This window comes from Bos indicus, chromosome 11 (genome assembly GCF_029378745.1).
Source record: "Bos indicus isolate NIAB-ARS_2022 breed Sahiwal x Tharparkar chromosome 11, NIAB-ARS_B.indTharparkar_mat_pri_1.0, whole genome shotgun sequence".
NCBI classification, from domain to species: Eukaryota; Metazoa; Chordata; class Mammalia; order Artiodactyla; family Bovidae; genus Bos; species Bos indicus.
The window spans coordinates 97,629,466-97,644,664 of NC_091770.1; the positions used below are offsets into that span (position 1 = coordinate 97,629,466).

A 15,199-nucleotide genomic window follows, 5' to 3' on the forward strand; every position below is an offset into this window, starting at 1 on the left:
GGTCAAGCAGAGGGACCAAGACTCAAAGCTGCTGCCCTGCTGCAGCTGGGAACTTGGACCTCTGGCTGTGAGAAGAACGCGTCCGGGCCTCACTGCAGTTGAAAGGTGATCGGATGCCATATTTCAGAAGGAAGTGAACCGGGGCAAACCGAGTGACGTGTGAGATAGAGCCTGGCTCGCAGTAAGGACCCGTAAGAGTTGCATGTATGAGAAACAAAGAACGCATGTGAACATAAAAGTCACCGGCTCCCAGGCTCCACCAGGAAACCTGGCCAGAGAAGGCTTTCAACACAAACAGGCTTTCCTCTGCAGAGGGGCCCCCGGGGCCCAGAGAGCTCAGGGCTCTGGCAGACCCGGTGAGAGCCCCAGTGTGGGAACAAAATGAAATGGAGAATGAATGAAACACAGGAATGAAACGGGGAGACACGGAACCCCTTGCAGTTGGGAGGGATGTGGGCCCCGTGCCCCAGACGCTCAGGCTGGTGCTCTCGAAGCTCCAGATCACAGCAGTGGTGATCCTGGCCTCCAGGGATGATGTGGAGGCTCAGAGCCGGAGGAGAATGGACCCCAGCTCCCTGCTCAGCCCGGGGACTTGGCTGGATGGAATGCGAGTCTTGTGACTCCAGATTGAGTCGTTTCCCTCCGACACAGCTGCCTCCCATTAATCTCCGATGTGCGAGACTTGGAGCGCAGCCCGTGAGTGGCGGCCGGGCTGCCAGGTTGCTTGAATCGGGCAGGGCTAACCCAGGGCAGGACTGCTCTGATGCCGCCGGGACCCGTGGGAACGAGGCTCCCCTACCCGGGTGCGTGTCCTCCTCGGCAGAGCCGTGGGCACCATGCCGGTGCTCTCGGCACATGCTGCTGGTGCTCCAGCTGCCCACCCAGCCCTGTGCTGGTCACTGAGACACGGTCCCTGCCTCCTGGGGTGGGGGATGGGGATGGACAGTCAGCAGGAAATCACGCACAACTACTTAGCTTCGGATGAACGGGTGCCATGAAGGCCGGGCGTGGGCCACGTGCACCCAGAACGATGGGGTGTCACCCTCTTTGTGAGAACTCCCACCCTCGGGGCTGTGAATCCTGCACCACGCCGGGCTCTGTATCTCAGCGAGGGTCTAATTTAACCCCTGAGGATGGGAGGGGCCTCCAGTTCTTTCCCTCCATTTCTTTCTCTTCCAAGAGAAATGTACAGGAGGCACTGGGGGCGTTTCAGATCTGTCTCCTGTGACCCCCGTGGGTGGGCAGAAGAGGCCCGTGGCCCCCACAGTGTCTCAGCGCTGGCTGGCTGGCCAAGGCCACCTCTGAGAAGAGGAAGTGACGGCCGAGACCGAGGCTGCTGAGGTCAGAGTAGTGTGTGGCTTCTGAGCTGCCTTCCTTTAGAATTACAAGCGGAGCACAAGGCCACTGTTTCCCACCGCTCACCAGCCCCTCGCCCCGGCAAGCTCTTGAACCCTTCCAACTGCAGGTGCCACATCATAACGTTGAGATGCCGCCAACAGGGCCTGCAAGGCAGTGTTACTGTGACGCTGACATCAGATCCTCTGTCCAGAACATTTAGCACAGTCTCTGGCCCCTGGTAGATTCTCAGTGAGTGTCACCCATTACCATCGCCAGCCCTGGCACAGTTGTGATAGTTATCCAAGTGATGTAGTTACTGCTATTATCATATTTCTTTATTTTTTCTTATCAAAGCAGATATCTTTCCTGGGTGTAATTATCTGGATGCTTGTCTCTGTCCCCACTTGACTGTGACTCTGCGAAGGCAGAGTGTCAGCTCTCTAATTCAGAGTGGCTGGGGCGCACCCCCCCTGTGTTGTTAGGAAAGAGAGAGGCCAGCGCTCTGTCCTTTTATCCTCACCAGGGTGCCACCAGGCCGGCTTAGTGCCCCTGTCTTGCAGACGTAAAATTCACGCTCAGAGGCGCGAGGTGACTCGCCCAAGGTCGCTCAGCCAGGGGGTGGCAGGTACCAGTCGGAGCCTGTCTGCCTTTGGGTCCCACGTTCTTTGCTGTAGCCATTCATCATCCTGATCCTGCCCACTCCAGAGCCTTTGTTAGAAGGCTCTGTGCTCTTTTCTCTTCCAATCAGTGAGTGGTCTGCTGGGCAGCATGTTGGTTTCTTGAGAGAAGTGTAATGAAAACCAGATTTCGTTCATGATATCTTGTTCCCCAATGACTGTCAGTTCTCATATGTTCCAATGAAACTGCTAAAGAAACAGCCACTTAAAGATTATTCATGGAAAAATTATGCTGAGGAAAAATAGAGCAATCCTCTGAGATAGTCAAGCCGCGTGGTCAGTTTTTCCAGCTGCTCGTGCCATATCGGGCTGGGCAGCGGGGACCACACTCTGCTAGGGCAGGCCAGAGCCCCAGCCCATTATCACCGCCCCCGCCCCCACCCCGAGGACACAGAGGAACAAACTTGTTAGCACCCAGCTCCGAACCAGTCCCAGAAGACACGTGTCCCGGGTGCTGTCACATGACGCGCCCCCTCTCCCCCCGCCAGGCCTGGTGGGGCTGGCACGTGAGGCCTTTCAGTAGCAGAGTGTCACTTACTGGCAGAGAGGCCACCCCCCCCCCCACACACACACCCCAGGTCCCAGCTGAATGGAAATTCTTCTGCTTCAGCGTCAAAGTCCTGCTGTTGGTCCACAGTGCAGGGACGGGAGTGATGGAGACCCAGGGCACTGAGACCAGCATCAGCTCTGACCCTGGGCCCAGGAAGATCACAGCCCCCCACCTTCCCCCAGCTGAGTTCAGGGCCATCTGAGGCCAGGCCTGCCTCCCATCCAAAGCAGCAAGGAGAAGGGGGTGGATCCACGCCTTGGCCTGGAGGGAGAGTCAGGAGCTGAGTGGAAGCGACCAGGGGCGAGTCCAGAGGCTCAGGAGAGCCTGACTGGGGTCAGAGCCAGGGCGCAGGAACCTCTGGGCAACAAGTGGGGAAGGGAGTGGGTGAGGAGAGAGCCGAGGCCAGGGAGGTTCCCAGAAGAGCCTCGGAGTGTCCACTTCTCACTGCACACGAGGCTGGTTCAAGGAGCAAACCCAGCTCCCCTCGGCCACGTGACCTGGGGGCGGGGAGGTCTCCACAGGACGGCTGTAGGAGTGTTGATGGCTCGAGAGTCTCTGGACTCAGCAATGGAGTGTTTATACAAGCCTGGCTCACAGCTGGTGCACAGTAGGTGCTCCCTCACCTTCCCTTCCTCCGGAGCAGCAGTGGGACGTTTATCCACCACACGTTTCCTTCAAGAAGTGCCTTCTGCTTAGATCAGATCACCTCGATGTGTCGCCGTGTTCCCCCTTCCTCAGGTTTCCCCTAATGCCTGACCTCTGAACTGCTCGAGCTCCTTCCCCACCATGGGCCACCCCCCACGCCCCACCCCCTTCCCCTGGTTCCCGGAGAGTGGCACAGGGCCCAGGTCCTGCTCATGGGCTGTCTCACCTGCAGAGCTGGCCTCCTCCGAGTACTCACCTTCTGGGTGGCAGCACCACACCCAGCCAGAGACCAGGCCCGCAGCACTCAATTATCACTGTTATTAATGCTAGGACACCACTGGTTCCAACCATGGGGAGGAGCCAGGCGATATGACCTTTACAAAATACTTACTGAGCCCGGGGTGGGAGCCAGAGTGACTCAGGCATCGAGACTGATCCTGCGTACAGGCAGCTGATAAACAAGCCACATTCCACCCTCCGCGTGGATTCATTTATTGAGCAATATGTACAAAACAGAAACAAAGCCTGGTGCTTCCACGCTGCCCTTCCTCCCGCGGCAGCTACACGAGATGTCTCCCCTGGGACAGAACTTGCTTTCATCCCTGTGCTTTGAGCAGAAGTTCTTCACGGGGTGCCCATCAGAATCACCCGAAGAGCAGCACCCCTGACCCAGCTGAGGCCAGCAGAACTAGACCCTCCTGGGCTGGGCCCAAGAAGCTCCGATTCTCACACACCCTCCAGATGCTTCTGATACAAACATGCCCTGGTTAAGAACGAGTCTCAGAGAAGCTGACGGTGACGTGGAACCCCTCACAGGAAAGTACAAGCGCACACAAAGCTTAGCCGTAGTCCTCGCCAGCTCCCATGGACCCTCCCAGGGTTGGCGAAGTCCAGGCCACAACTCTCTGACGTCATTGTCATTGGTTGGTCTGTCGAAGCCCCAATTCTTGAGATGATGCCACATGCAGGCTGGAATTGGGACCTCAGACAGCGCCCCCTCTTCTTATCAAATTAAGTCTTTTGGATCCCCCTGCTCGGCCCGAGCCTGAGCTCTCTGTCTCGGTAGAGGAGGGTTTTACTCCCATTCAGGTTTGAGTGGGCAGATGACAGAACAGAAGCTGAAAGCAGCGCAGCAGCAGCTTTATTCAGTGGCCAAAGAATGGAGAAAAGGGAACTAAATTAACAAAGACAAAGGGATGAGCGGTGAGGCTGATAATGGGGAGGCAGATGCCTTAGTCCCCCGGGGGAGGGATGGGGCTTTTGCAAGGGAGTAGGGTGCCACCCCCTTTCTATCCTTCTTTGGTCCTTAATGTCCAGTCTTGGCCACCAGTGGATATGTCATTTAATATGCTAATGTAGTCAGATGGAGGTACAAGGAGACTCAGAGTCTGTTGGAAATCACATTCATCGCCATCTTGGGCCCAGCTGGTTCCATCTGGTTTTTTCTTTGTGTGTGTGTGCGGTTTCCTTTCCTATCTCTGGACCCTTTAACGTAAAGATTTACATTCACTCCTGCTAGAGGTGGGAGAGTTGACAAATTTTAAGCAAGGACACTTCTGCTAACAGTGGAGGTTGATGGGTTTATTTTTCTTAACTTTATTTGACTTAGCCAGGTCTTCTTTGCGGCACATGGGGTCTAGTTCCCCAGCCAGGGATGGAATAGCTCCCAAGAAGTCCTGGTTGATGGGTTTTGAACAAAGACCTGGAGCATCTCTGACAGCACTATCTCCTGCCACCTGGCCCAGGCAACCAGGCAGAAGGGAGCCCACTGGCCAAGGCCCCATCATGCAGCCCCCAGTTCCTGGCACAGGGTGGGGAAGGATAGACCTGGATTCCAGCACAGCCCCTAGCACGGCACCTGGTACAGAGAAAGTTTCCACTCATTTTTCAAGTCTGTTCATTTTAAATCATGAAACCTTTCTACAAAGAGAATATCTATGGTACCTGCCACCCATGTTTAACAGAAGCGAACATTTTGCCATATTTGCTTTACATCTCCTTAATTGTTTACAGATTGATTACACCCCATCCTTTCCCTTTCTTCTGTATGGAGGTATCTACTGTCCCCATAGCATTTTGTGTTATTCCTGTGTGGATTTTTGTATTTTACTACACGTATACCTATATATGGGCTGCCCAGATAGCACTAGTGGTAAAGAACCTGCCTGCCAATGAAGGAGACATAAGAGGCCTGAGTTCATTCCCTGGGTTGGGAAGATCCTCTGGAGGATGGCATGGCAACCCACTCTAGTAGTCTTGCATGGAGAACTCCCATGGACAGAGGAGTCTGGGGGTCTATAGTCCATAGGGTCCCACAGAGTTGGACATGACTGAAGCAACTTAGCATGCGCACATACATATAAAAATGTATACTAGTTTTTAAAAATATTACATAAGTGGCATCATGCCATTCACCTAAACATTCATCTGCAACTTGCTCTGCCTGCTTACCATATGTTTCTGTCATATGCATTGTATCCACACGGATACCTGCAGATCCAGTTTCTTCATTTTTTCCTGCTCTGCAGAATTTGTTGAATGAATGAACTGCAGCTCCCTTATCCATTTCTCTACCGAGGGGCATGCAGGTTGTTTCCACTTGGAACGTCCTTGGAAAGGAAATGTGTCCCCCTTGTGCACAGATGCACGTTTCCTGAAGGCAGACACCCAGAATTGGAATCCTGAGGTCACGGTGATGCCATGAAAGGACCTTTACTCAGCATTGCTAATTGCTTTTCAAGTATTGGACACTCAAATGAGCCCTTAACTAGCATTCACATTTGATATTGTCAGGCTAATCTTTTTTTTTTTTTTTTTAACAATCTAATAAGTTGAAAATGTATCTCAGTTTTACTGTAATTTGCATTCCCATTATTACCAGTGAGGTTAAGGCATCTTTCCATATAGTTATTGGTCATCGAGGTCATTTCCTCTTTTGTGAATTTCCCATTTGTTTCCTTTGCCCATTTTCTTGGGGCGTAGTTTGTCTCTTTCTTACTGGTATTTGAAGTTCTCTGTAAATCTGAACCGTAACCCTTTGATGGTGATGTGGGTGACATATTGCTTCTCTCAGACTACACCTTGCCATCTAATGTTGCTTTTCCTGTCTTTTGTTTATTGGCTTGATTTGGTACAGAAATGTTTAATCAAATTTTTTTCATTTTTAAAAATTTATTTTTTAATTGGAGGAAAATTGCTTTACAATGTTGTGTTTCTGCCGAACAACAGCACAAATCAGCCATAATTATACATATATCCCCTTCCTCTTGAGCCTCTCTCCCCTCATTTTTTTTCCTTGAAGGTTTATGCCTTTTGTTTCTTTCCTTTCGCCAAGGTCATAAGGATTGTCTCCTTTTTCTTTCCAGTAGTTTTGCATTTCTGCTTTTCATATATATATAATTAATCCACTCGCATAATGTAAGGTAAAAGGACTCAATAACTTCATCTTTCTCCACATGGAACCTAATGGTTCTAGACCCATGTACTGAAGACCCTGTCTTCCTTTTAACTTGTAATGCCGCTGCCACCATGAAGAAGTCTAGACTCTCACCTGTGATTCACTGAACAGTTTCTCTGTCCACACGCCAGCACTAGACTGTTTGAGTTACTTTTGTCTTGTGCTTTGGTCTGATAACTGGTAGGACAAGTCCTGTGCTGTTCTTCTCAAAATTTGTTGCGACTACTTTGTCCCTTTCTTCTTCTTCAGGATTTTAAGATTAGCCAAAATGACCAGATATAACAGGATTTGAGCACCATGCCCCTGACAGTTTCAGGCTTTTCACTTATCAGACTTTCATGAATCTGTATGATGGTTGGATTTGAGAAGTTTAGACTGGCTGCAGGAAGAAGAGAAAGTGTGGTAACTCAGACCAGTCAGTGAGAAGAGAGATGGACAGGGAGGGGGTGTAGAAAACCTAGGGGTCTTGACGATTGTGTGTGGCAAGTAAGAAGAGATGGGGAAACAATGGAAACAGTGAGAGACTTTATTTCGGGGGTCTCCAAAATCACTGCAGATGGTGACTGCAGCCATGAAATTAAAAGACGCTTGCTCCTTAGAAGAAAAGGTATGACTAACCTAGACAGCATATCAAAAAGCAAAGACATTATTTTACCAATAAAGGTCTGTCTAGTCAAAGCTATGGTTTATCCAGTAGTCATGTATGGATGTGAGACTTAAACTCTAAAGAAAGCGCCAAAGAATTGATGCTTTTGAACTGTGGTGTTGGAGAAGACTCTTGAGAGTCCCTTGGACTGCCAGGAGATCCAACCAGTCCATCCTAAAGGAAATCAGTCCTGAATATTCATTGGAAGGACTGATGCTGAAGCTGAAACTCCAGTACTTTGGCCACCTGATGCGAAGAACTGACTCATTTGAAAAAACCCTGATGCTGGGAAAGATTGAAGTCGGGAGGAGAAGGGGGCGACAGAGGATGAGATGGTTGGTTGGCATCACCAAAGTGATGGACATGAGTTGGAGTAAGCTCCAGGAGTTGGTGATGGACAGAGAAGCCTGGTGTGCTGCAGTCCATGGGATTGCAAAGAGTCGGACACAACTGAGCAACTGAACTGAACTGAGTAAGACGAGAAAAGGCAAGTCACAGTCTTGGAGAAGCCAAGACGACTGCTCCTTCCAGGCCAGGTGACTGAATGGCCAGCAGGGCCTCCAGCCAAGGCTGGAAATACAGGAAGAGGGTTCAAGTTCAACCTTGGCTGAACTTACGATATCTTAGGAAAGCTCAGATGAAGGGATCAAGCCAACAGAAGGAAATGCAGGTCTCAGGCTCAAAAAAAAAAAAAAAAAAGGATGGCTGGAGACTTCCCTGATGGTCCAGTGGCTAAGACTCCTCGGGCTCACCATTCAGGGGACCTGGGTTTGACCCCTGGTCAGGGAACTAACTTCCACATGCCTGCAACTAAAGATCCTACACGCCACAATGAAGACCCAGTGCAGCCAAGTAACTAAATAAATATTAAAAAAATAAATAACTATTGTGGATTTCCATAAGCTCCCTTGCTCTTTAAAACAAACAACAACAACAAAAAAGGATGGCAGTAAAGGTTTAAGAGTCATCAGCCAACCCGCTGAGTTAAAATCAAATCAGAACCAGGAGCCAAAGAGGGAGGCTTGTATAGACAATACCAGCCACTGGGGGATCAGGAACCCATAGAGGAGGCTGAGTGACAGCGATCAAAGAGGTTCAGGGAGAAGCAGGAGGGAGTGATATCACAGACACCCAGGAAGCAGAGGCTTACGAGGAGCCATCACCTGCATCACCCACCAAGGGCGCTGGCGAGGAAGCCAATGAGTGCTCGACGATTTGGCCCAAAGGAGGTCAATGGAAATGTCATTAGGAAATGGAAACCAGATTTAGTGACTTGAAGAGTGAGTGAGGGGGCGGCAGCTGGTTTTTGAGGAAGTGTGGCGCCTGGGAAGAGAGCTGGGCCAGGGGACCTTCTTTTGCAGAAGGTGGGAAACTCAGAGTGTATGCATAAACTGGAATGGACCGAGCAGGAGAAGGGGAAGTGGTGCAGTGAACTCCCACTCCCAGAGATCGTCCCACCCCCCTGTGCCTCCTCCACATCCCATGTGGTGCCTGGGAGGAGAGCTGGGCCAGGGCACCTTCTTTTGCAGAAGGTGAGAAACTAAGAGTGTATGCATAAACTGGAATGGACCAAGCAGGAGAAGGGGAAGCGGTGCAGTGAACTCTCAGAGGGAACAGGAGGTTGGGTCGGAGGTTCCTGTTCCACGGGGGCCTGGCAGGAAGCCCGGTGTCTCCGGAGGTGCACGTGGCGATTGAGGGCAACCAAACCCAACAGGCACCGTGTTCTCGTGGCAGGAGAGTGGCAGCATTTTGGAGGGGAGAGAGTCTGATAGGTGTGTAGTGGGGCTGAAGGAGGGGTTGACACCTGGGAATAGTTGTTGAAGGGAACAGCGGAGACCTAGTGCAGGGCTTGGTGGTGGGGCCTCAGGGAAGTGAAGGAGAGGATGTGGAGGAGGCACAGTGGGGTGGGACAATCTCTGGGAGTGGGAGTTCAGAGCCCGAGATTTCGTGAGTTCCTTGCCTCGGGAACCCTCCGAAGTGCCAGAAGCTGGACTTCCCATAGTGCACAGGCTGCAGACAAGGGTCGTTGTTTTGCACGCCAAAATAAGAATGAACCTAGCGTGCTGGGGGACACGGGGACCCTTAGGTCACTAGTGGATCTGCAGCATCTTCTGGTGGAGGATCTGGAGCCCTGGGTGGACCTCTGGCCTCACAGGCCCTCCAGGATGTTCCCCAGCACAGCCAGGCAGTAGCCCCCTGGTTTGCCCCACATTCGATGTGCTCTGCAGGAAGTAACCGAGCCCCTTTGCAGAAACCCTGGCTCCCATTTCCGGTGTCTGGCCCAGGTAGCTATGGCTCAGCTATCATCTGGGGTCACCTCCCTTTGACATAGGTTGGGACCTGGGGCTCTTTACTGCTTGCACCTGGACAAACATTTGAGCAGCAGATACAAAGAAACTATGAGGGACTAAAAATAACCGCAGGCATATGCAGTTGGGGCAAATTTCAAACAAAAGGGTCAAAATCCAACCACCACTGAGGTGCCTGGAGCAGGGTACTGTGCGTGATCCCTTCGTGCAGCACCACCAGGGGGTGGGCAGACCACCTAGGCCGCCCCTCTGGCCTGACCCACTGATCTGCACCTACCCTCACTCCACTCAAGGAACCAGATCACCTACCCACAGGGAGCAAGGAAGGGAACCTGTTACTTGTTTTCGCTCCCTTGTGAGCCTGATTAAAGTCTTGCCTGAATTCCTCATCTAACCTCTTATCTGTTTCTGTTGATTCGAGTCCAAGAACCCAGCTTGGTAACACCTTAAGACCTCCCTTCCCAAATCACAACCACAGAAATTAAAGAGACAACAGTGGTCTAGACCATGCCCCACAGAAAATAGCTGTGAATGTGGCTAACATGAAGGGCTCAGTCTCTCAGCACATGCTGCTCAGTAGGGTTTGTGACCCCAACCCCCTGGCTTTGATGACCTTGCATTGGCCCCATAATTGGGGCTGAGGAGGACAGGGTAACCTAATCATAATAAAACCAGAGAGAGCACTAACTGAAACTCTGCGTATGTTACCCCAAGACCTCTCCCAGCCACCTGCAGGGTGAGTGTGTTGTTCCCACCTTTCAGATGTCGGAAACTGAGACTCAGAGAGGAAGCAACCCATCCGAGGTCACCCAGGCAATAACGGACGGGCCTGGATGTCTGACACCCTGCCTGCATGGCTGTGCTGTCTCGCCCAGTTAATCCACTGCCCCCAGTGAGCCCTGCACACATCCCTTTTGGTTGGACATGTGCTTCAGAAGAGAGTCTGGCCTTGGAAGGGCACAGGGGTATGGGCCCTGGACCTGGACTCAGAAGTCACACTGCTGCTGCTGCTGCTAAATCACTTCAGTCGTGTCCGACTCTGTGTGACCCCAGAGACGGCAGCCCACCAGGCTCCCCCATCCCTGGGATTCTCCAGGCAAGCACACTGGAGTGGGTTGCCATTTCCTTCTCCAGTGCATGAAAGTGAAAAGTGAACGTGAAGTTGCTCAGTTCTGTCCGACTCTGAGCGACCCCATGGACTGCAGCCTACCAGGCTCCTACGTCCATGGGATTTTCCAGGCAAAAGTACTGGAGTGGGGTGCCATTGCCTTCTCCGGAAGTCACACTAGTGAGGTTCAACTCTGTCCCCCAGCGGGGTGGCCATGGAGAAGTACCACCCCAGGGAAAACAGGCCAGGCTGCCGACCCCTGCCTCCACCCCTGCCCTGTCCATCCATGGCGCTCTCCTCCACGTGAGCAGTGGGGCTGTCGGGCCAGGGACACTGAACAGCAGGATGCTGGCCATCCTGATGGCCTGTTATCAGGCTTATTATGTGTATCACAATGTGCCTGGCAGCTGGGGGTGAGGGGTCAGGGTCTCATGAGTAGACAGCTATAGGGCTTGGGGAACCTTGCCCTCTCCTGTCAGCCGAGCCAGGGATCTCCCTGCAAACCCACCTCCCCTAAGCCTCCCCAGCCCCTCGCCTCACTCTCTGTGCTCTGTTCACAGGCCCATCCAGTGGCTCCAGTTCCGCAAGGTTCAGCCGGCGGCCCACCTGTCCGGACGCCTCTGTGGCCGGCAGCCTCCCCACACCCCCGGTCCCGAGACACAGGAAGAGCCACAGCCTGGGCAACAAGTGGGTGACCGCATGAGCCCCCGACATTGGGGTCAGGGTGGGACTCAGCATGGGGCGGGGGCTGAAGAGCTGCTGGGGATGCCAGCCCACCCGGGACTCCCCTGCCTGTCTGGGAGCTGCTGATGGGCGTTCTTGGTCTTCCGGGCTGGTGCCCCCTCCTCAGGCTGGCATGGGCTCAGGAAGGGCAGGGGTGGTCGTGGCTGCATGGCCCGTGTACTGGTGACAGGTCTCTGGGGCTCAGCAGCTGATGGAGGAGGTGTGCAGGAAAGGGCAGGGAGGCAGTGGTGGGCTTCTAGCTGGTTTGCCCAAACTTGGTTAGTGCCTCCTCGTAGAAAGAAAACCCCAGAGTCCAGGAAACACCATGATAGTCCTCCAGGGAGCATGTGATATCTCATGGCACCTGTGTGTCATGGCTCAGCATCTCCACTTGCTAAAAGTTGCAGAAAGCCTGCAGAGCCCAGAGCCTGCTGCAGGTTCCCCCGGCTCCATGGGGCTGACCAGCTGGGGGACATGTGTGGTCCTTAGCATGGCTGGGCAGATGTGCGCGTGTCCCCAGGATGTTGGGCACAGATCCCTGAGCAGTTGGGTCCCTTCTGCCCTCTCTCCCTCCCTCTCTCTCCTCTCTGTTCCTTCCTTCCTTTCGTCCTCCTACCGTTAAGACACAAGCCTCAGCCAGCACAGGCTAGCCCTGGAGAAGAAAAGCCTTGCTTCTCCGAGAGTTCGGGGCTTGCTCGGTGCTGGCTACACTGTCACGTGCCTGGCCAGCATCCTCTCACTGGGCCCCTGCAGGCATCTGGAGTACCTGCCTGATTCGTGTTGTAAGAATGAGGCCAGGAGGTCCAACAGGGGAAGCACCTGGCAGTGGTGCTGGGTACCTGGGCAGTGGGTAAGGCTGGAGCAAGGACTTGGACCAGGTCTATGACTCCAGAAGCAGAAGTGCTGACCACGAGGTCAGCCATCTTTTGGCTTGTTTGGCCCCAGCACTCGAAAGCACCATCCACTCACTTGAGCTTCACAGTCATCCTAGGAGTCAGGCAGGGTGAGTAGCGTGAGTCTCCATTTGCCAGAGAAACTGAGGCTCAGAAGAATGATGTGACTTGCCCAAGGTCACGCCATGGGGAGATAGGACCGCGGTTCTGGATGAAGGTCTTTGTCCTGCAGCGGTGCTGTTCTGCTCAGGCCCCCGGGGCAGGTGGAACCACTGTTGCTCTGTAGATAAGGAGCTTTGCCTTCTTTCTTCCTTTCCATTTTCCAGTATGATGTGTCAGTTGAGTGTAGTTGAGAGTAAAAGCGCGACATTCCCGTCGGAGAAAGCGAGGCACCTGCTGGATGACAGTGTCCTAGAGCCCCGCAGCCCCCGCAGGGGCCTCGCCCTTGCCTCCTCCTCCGCCGTCACCAACGGACTCTCCCTCGGTAAGCGTCCCCGGCCTGCACACGGCAGCGGGTGGGCCACGGCCCGGCGTGTCTGTGTCTGTGTCCGTCACTGCCGTGCCCGGGGGCCCCGCACCCCACCCCCGCATAGAGGGCTCCCTACAGGCATCGCCAGGGCCAAAGAGGCCTTTGCTTCCCGGTCTCCACTTCACAAAGGGCCATGGGTCCTCATCCTGCCAGTGGCTCTGAGAGGGGACAGACACGTACCTGAGACCCACTGTCCTTGGCAGGCGACTGTCAAAGCCTTGTGGCTGCTGCCCCCGCGGGGCTCCGTCCCTGGGGAGCCACAAACCCTGGCCCACAGGGCAAAGGAGGAGATTCTGCCTGGGGACAGCAGCAAGGCGGCCCCGGGGTGCTCCCCATGCACTTGTCTTCATACCAAGAAGCCAAAATAAGGGAGGATGAAAAATTGACCTTCTGGGATGAAAATGTATGTCTGAACTCCAGCCAGAAATGGTGCTTATATCAATAGAAAGACAGAGGCTGAGCTGCTGGGGCCAGGGTTGGCAGGGGTGGTATCAGACCTAAGGGTGGCAGTGAGCTCTGGTCACAGGCCCAGCCCCTGTGGAGTCCAGGCCACCCGGTCATTTCTGCCGTCAGACAGGTGTACTGTCCACTGCTGTCCTTTCAGTGTGCCATGCTTCTGTAGTCTGTGTGTCCATGTGTCTGTCCTAACAGGGAGCCCTCCCGGGGCTGGCAGCAGGTTAGACAGAGGCCAGTAGGGTGGAGGGCCCCAGCGCATGGGAAAGAAGAGGTAGTACAGGCAGGAAAATCATGCGGGAATCTCGCATCCCGTGAAACGGGGCCAGTCTCTGAGGCAGCGTCGCCGCGAGGGGGCACCTGGCTCCCACTTCCTAGAAAGCATGTGACAAGCAAGGCCTGTGTCTGCTGTCCGTCCAGGGAGGAGATCCTCTCCTTGGACCCGGCCAGGGGTTTCTGCCAGCTCGGGACAGTGTAGCCCAGGCTTCCTAGGTGCGCCTGGGGAGAAGAGTTCAGGGTCTGTGAGTTGGGGAAAGGCTGGATTAAACCAGGGCAGTAGGTCTCTTCCCAGAAACTGGACCATACTGATGGGCATCGTGGGTCTCCCAGGAGGCAGCTGAGCCCGAAGGTTCCCACACTGTCTGGGCCGGAACCCTCCTCCTTGGAGAATCCCATGGGGTGGGGTTCTGAACCTGCGTGGGAAATGCCGGCCCGAGAGCATTGGGCTGAGCAGTAGAACAGCTCTTTTACATCCAGGAAACTTTCTGAGCTGTGCCTGAGCCCAAGCCTTGCTATTCCTGAGACAGAAACCAAGTCAGACGCTGTGCTGTCCGGCATCCAGGCGGGAGATCCCCAGGCGCTGCGGCTCTCAGCTTCTCCACTCCGAACACTCAGAGGTTTTTCTGTTTGGAGCTGGAGCCTGGGAGCTCGCTGCCCTGTGTGCCTGTGCCCTGCTTGAGACTGAACTGGTCCTTGTGTCCTGGAACTGCCAAGGGGCCTGGGACCTCCCCCTCTTTCTCCCCACTCGCACTGCCCGGCTGTGGTGCCAGCAAGGCAGCCCAGGCAGAGAGGGCAGAACCCAGGCGCCTCCAAGGAACATCTCTCTGCTTCCTTGTGGCTGAAGCTGGGCCTTGGTGAGTCCCAGTCAGCCTCGGGGTGCAGGCCAGGGGAAAGCTGAGTCCTCTGTGTGCACACTGCCCCGGGCTCTGAAAGGGTGCTCCGTGGGGGCCTCTGTCCAGTGCTAGGTAGCTGCTCCGTGGCCCGCATTTAGTCCAGCCCTGACCTTTGGAGGGAGAAGTTGTCATCTGGCCCCTGGAGGGCAGGGGTGGGGCCTGTGGAAGACAGAGTCCTAAGGGTCCTGATCCCAGGGGACTGGTGTGTGGGCAGCCGCAGCGCTGAGCGGGCAGGGAAGGCAGAGGAGGGCCCACCTGGGAACCGTGGGACGGGGTGGGCCGAGTGTCAGAGCAGCAGCAGAGCAGAGCCCAAGCCACACTGACACCCCCGGGGTCAGGCGGTGTCCCTCCAGCATGTTCGTGCAGCTTGGGGCCTGGGCCCGGCGGAGAACAGGCCGCTCTAGTGGCCCCACTCCTGCGAGGCCGCCCCGCTCACTGATCTATGTTCCTTTTCCAGGCAGTAGTGAGAGCTCAGAGTTTAGTGAAGAGATGTCTTCAGGGCTGGAAAGGTGAGTGTGGCCTGGGCTGGGCCTCCCTCCCGGGGGAGTCGCTCAGGGGGGGCCCAGGGAGCTGGAGACCAGCCCCACCCTCCTCACCCAGCCTGTCGGGGGCTGCCCCATGGCTCCATAGGTCAGCGCAGCCCAGGGGCAGGGAGGCTGCCCAAACAGGATGGGCGTGGGGTGGTGGGTCCCGCCCCTT

General features: G+C 54.5%; 1 protein-coding gene across 12 annotated transcripts in view; it reads left to right on the top strand.

Annotated features, from left to right (window-relative positions):
• RALGPS1 (Ral GEF with PH domain and SH3 binding motif 1) overlaps window positions 1-15,199 on the top strand; it is a 303,143-nt gene that overhangs the window by 262,576 nt on the left and 25,368 nt on the right. For 8 of the 12 annotated variants that reach the window (XM_019970864.2, XM_019970862.2, XM_019970867.2 and 5 more), the window contains exons 13-15: window positions 11,291-11,417; window positions 12,673-12,830; window positions 14,958-15,009. In XM_019970864.2, the coding sequence (XP_019826423.1) occupies window positions 11,291-11,417; window positions 12,673-12,830; window positions 14,958-15,009 (337 nt within the window). The remainder of the gene's footprint in view (window positions 1-11,290; window positions 11,418-12,672; window positions 12,831-14,957; window positions 15,010-15,199) is intronic. The other 4 variants (XM_019970870.2, XM_019970871.2, XM_019970872.2 and 1 more) reach the window with 1 other exon arrangement.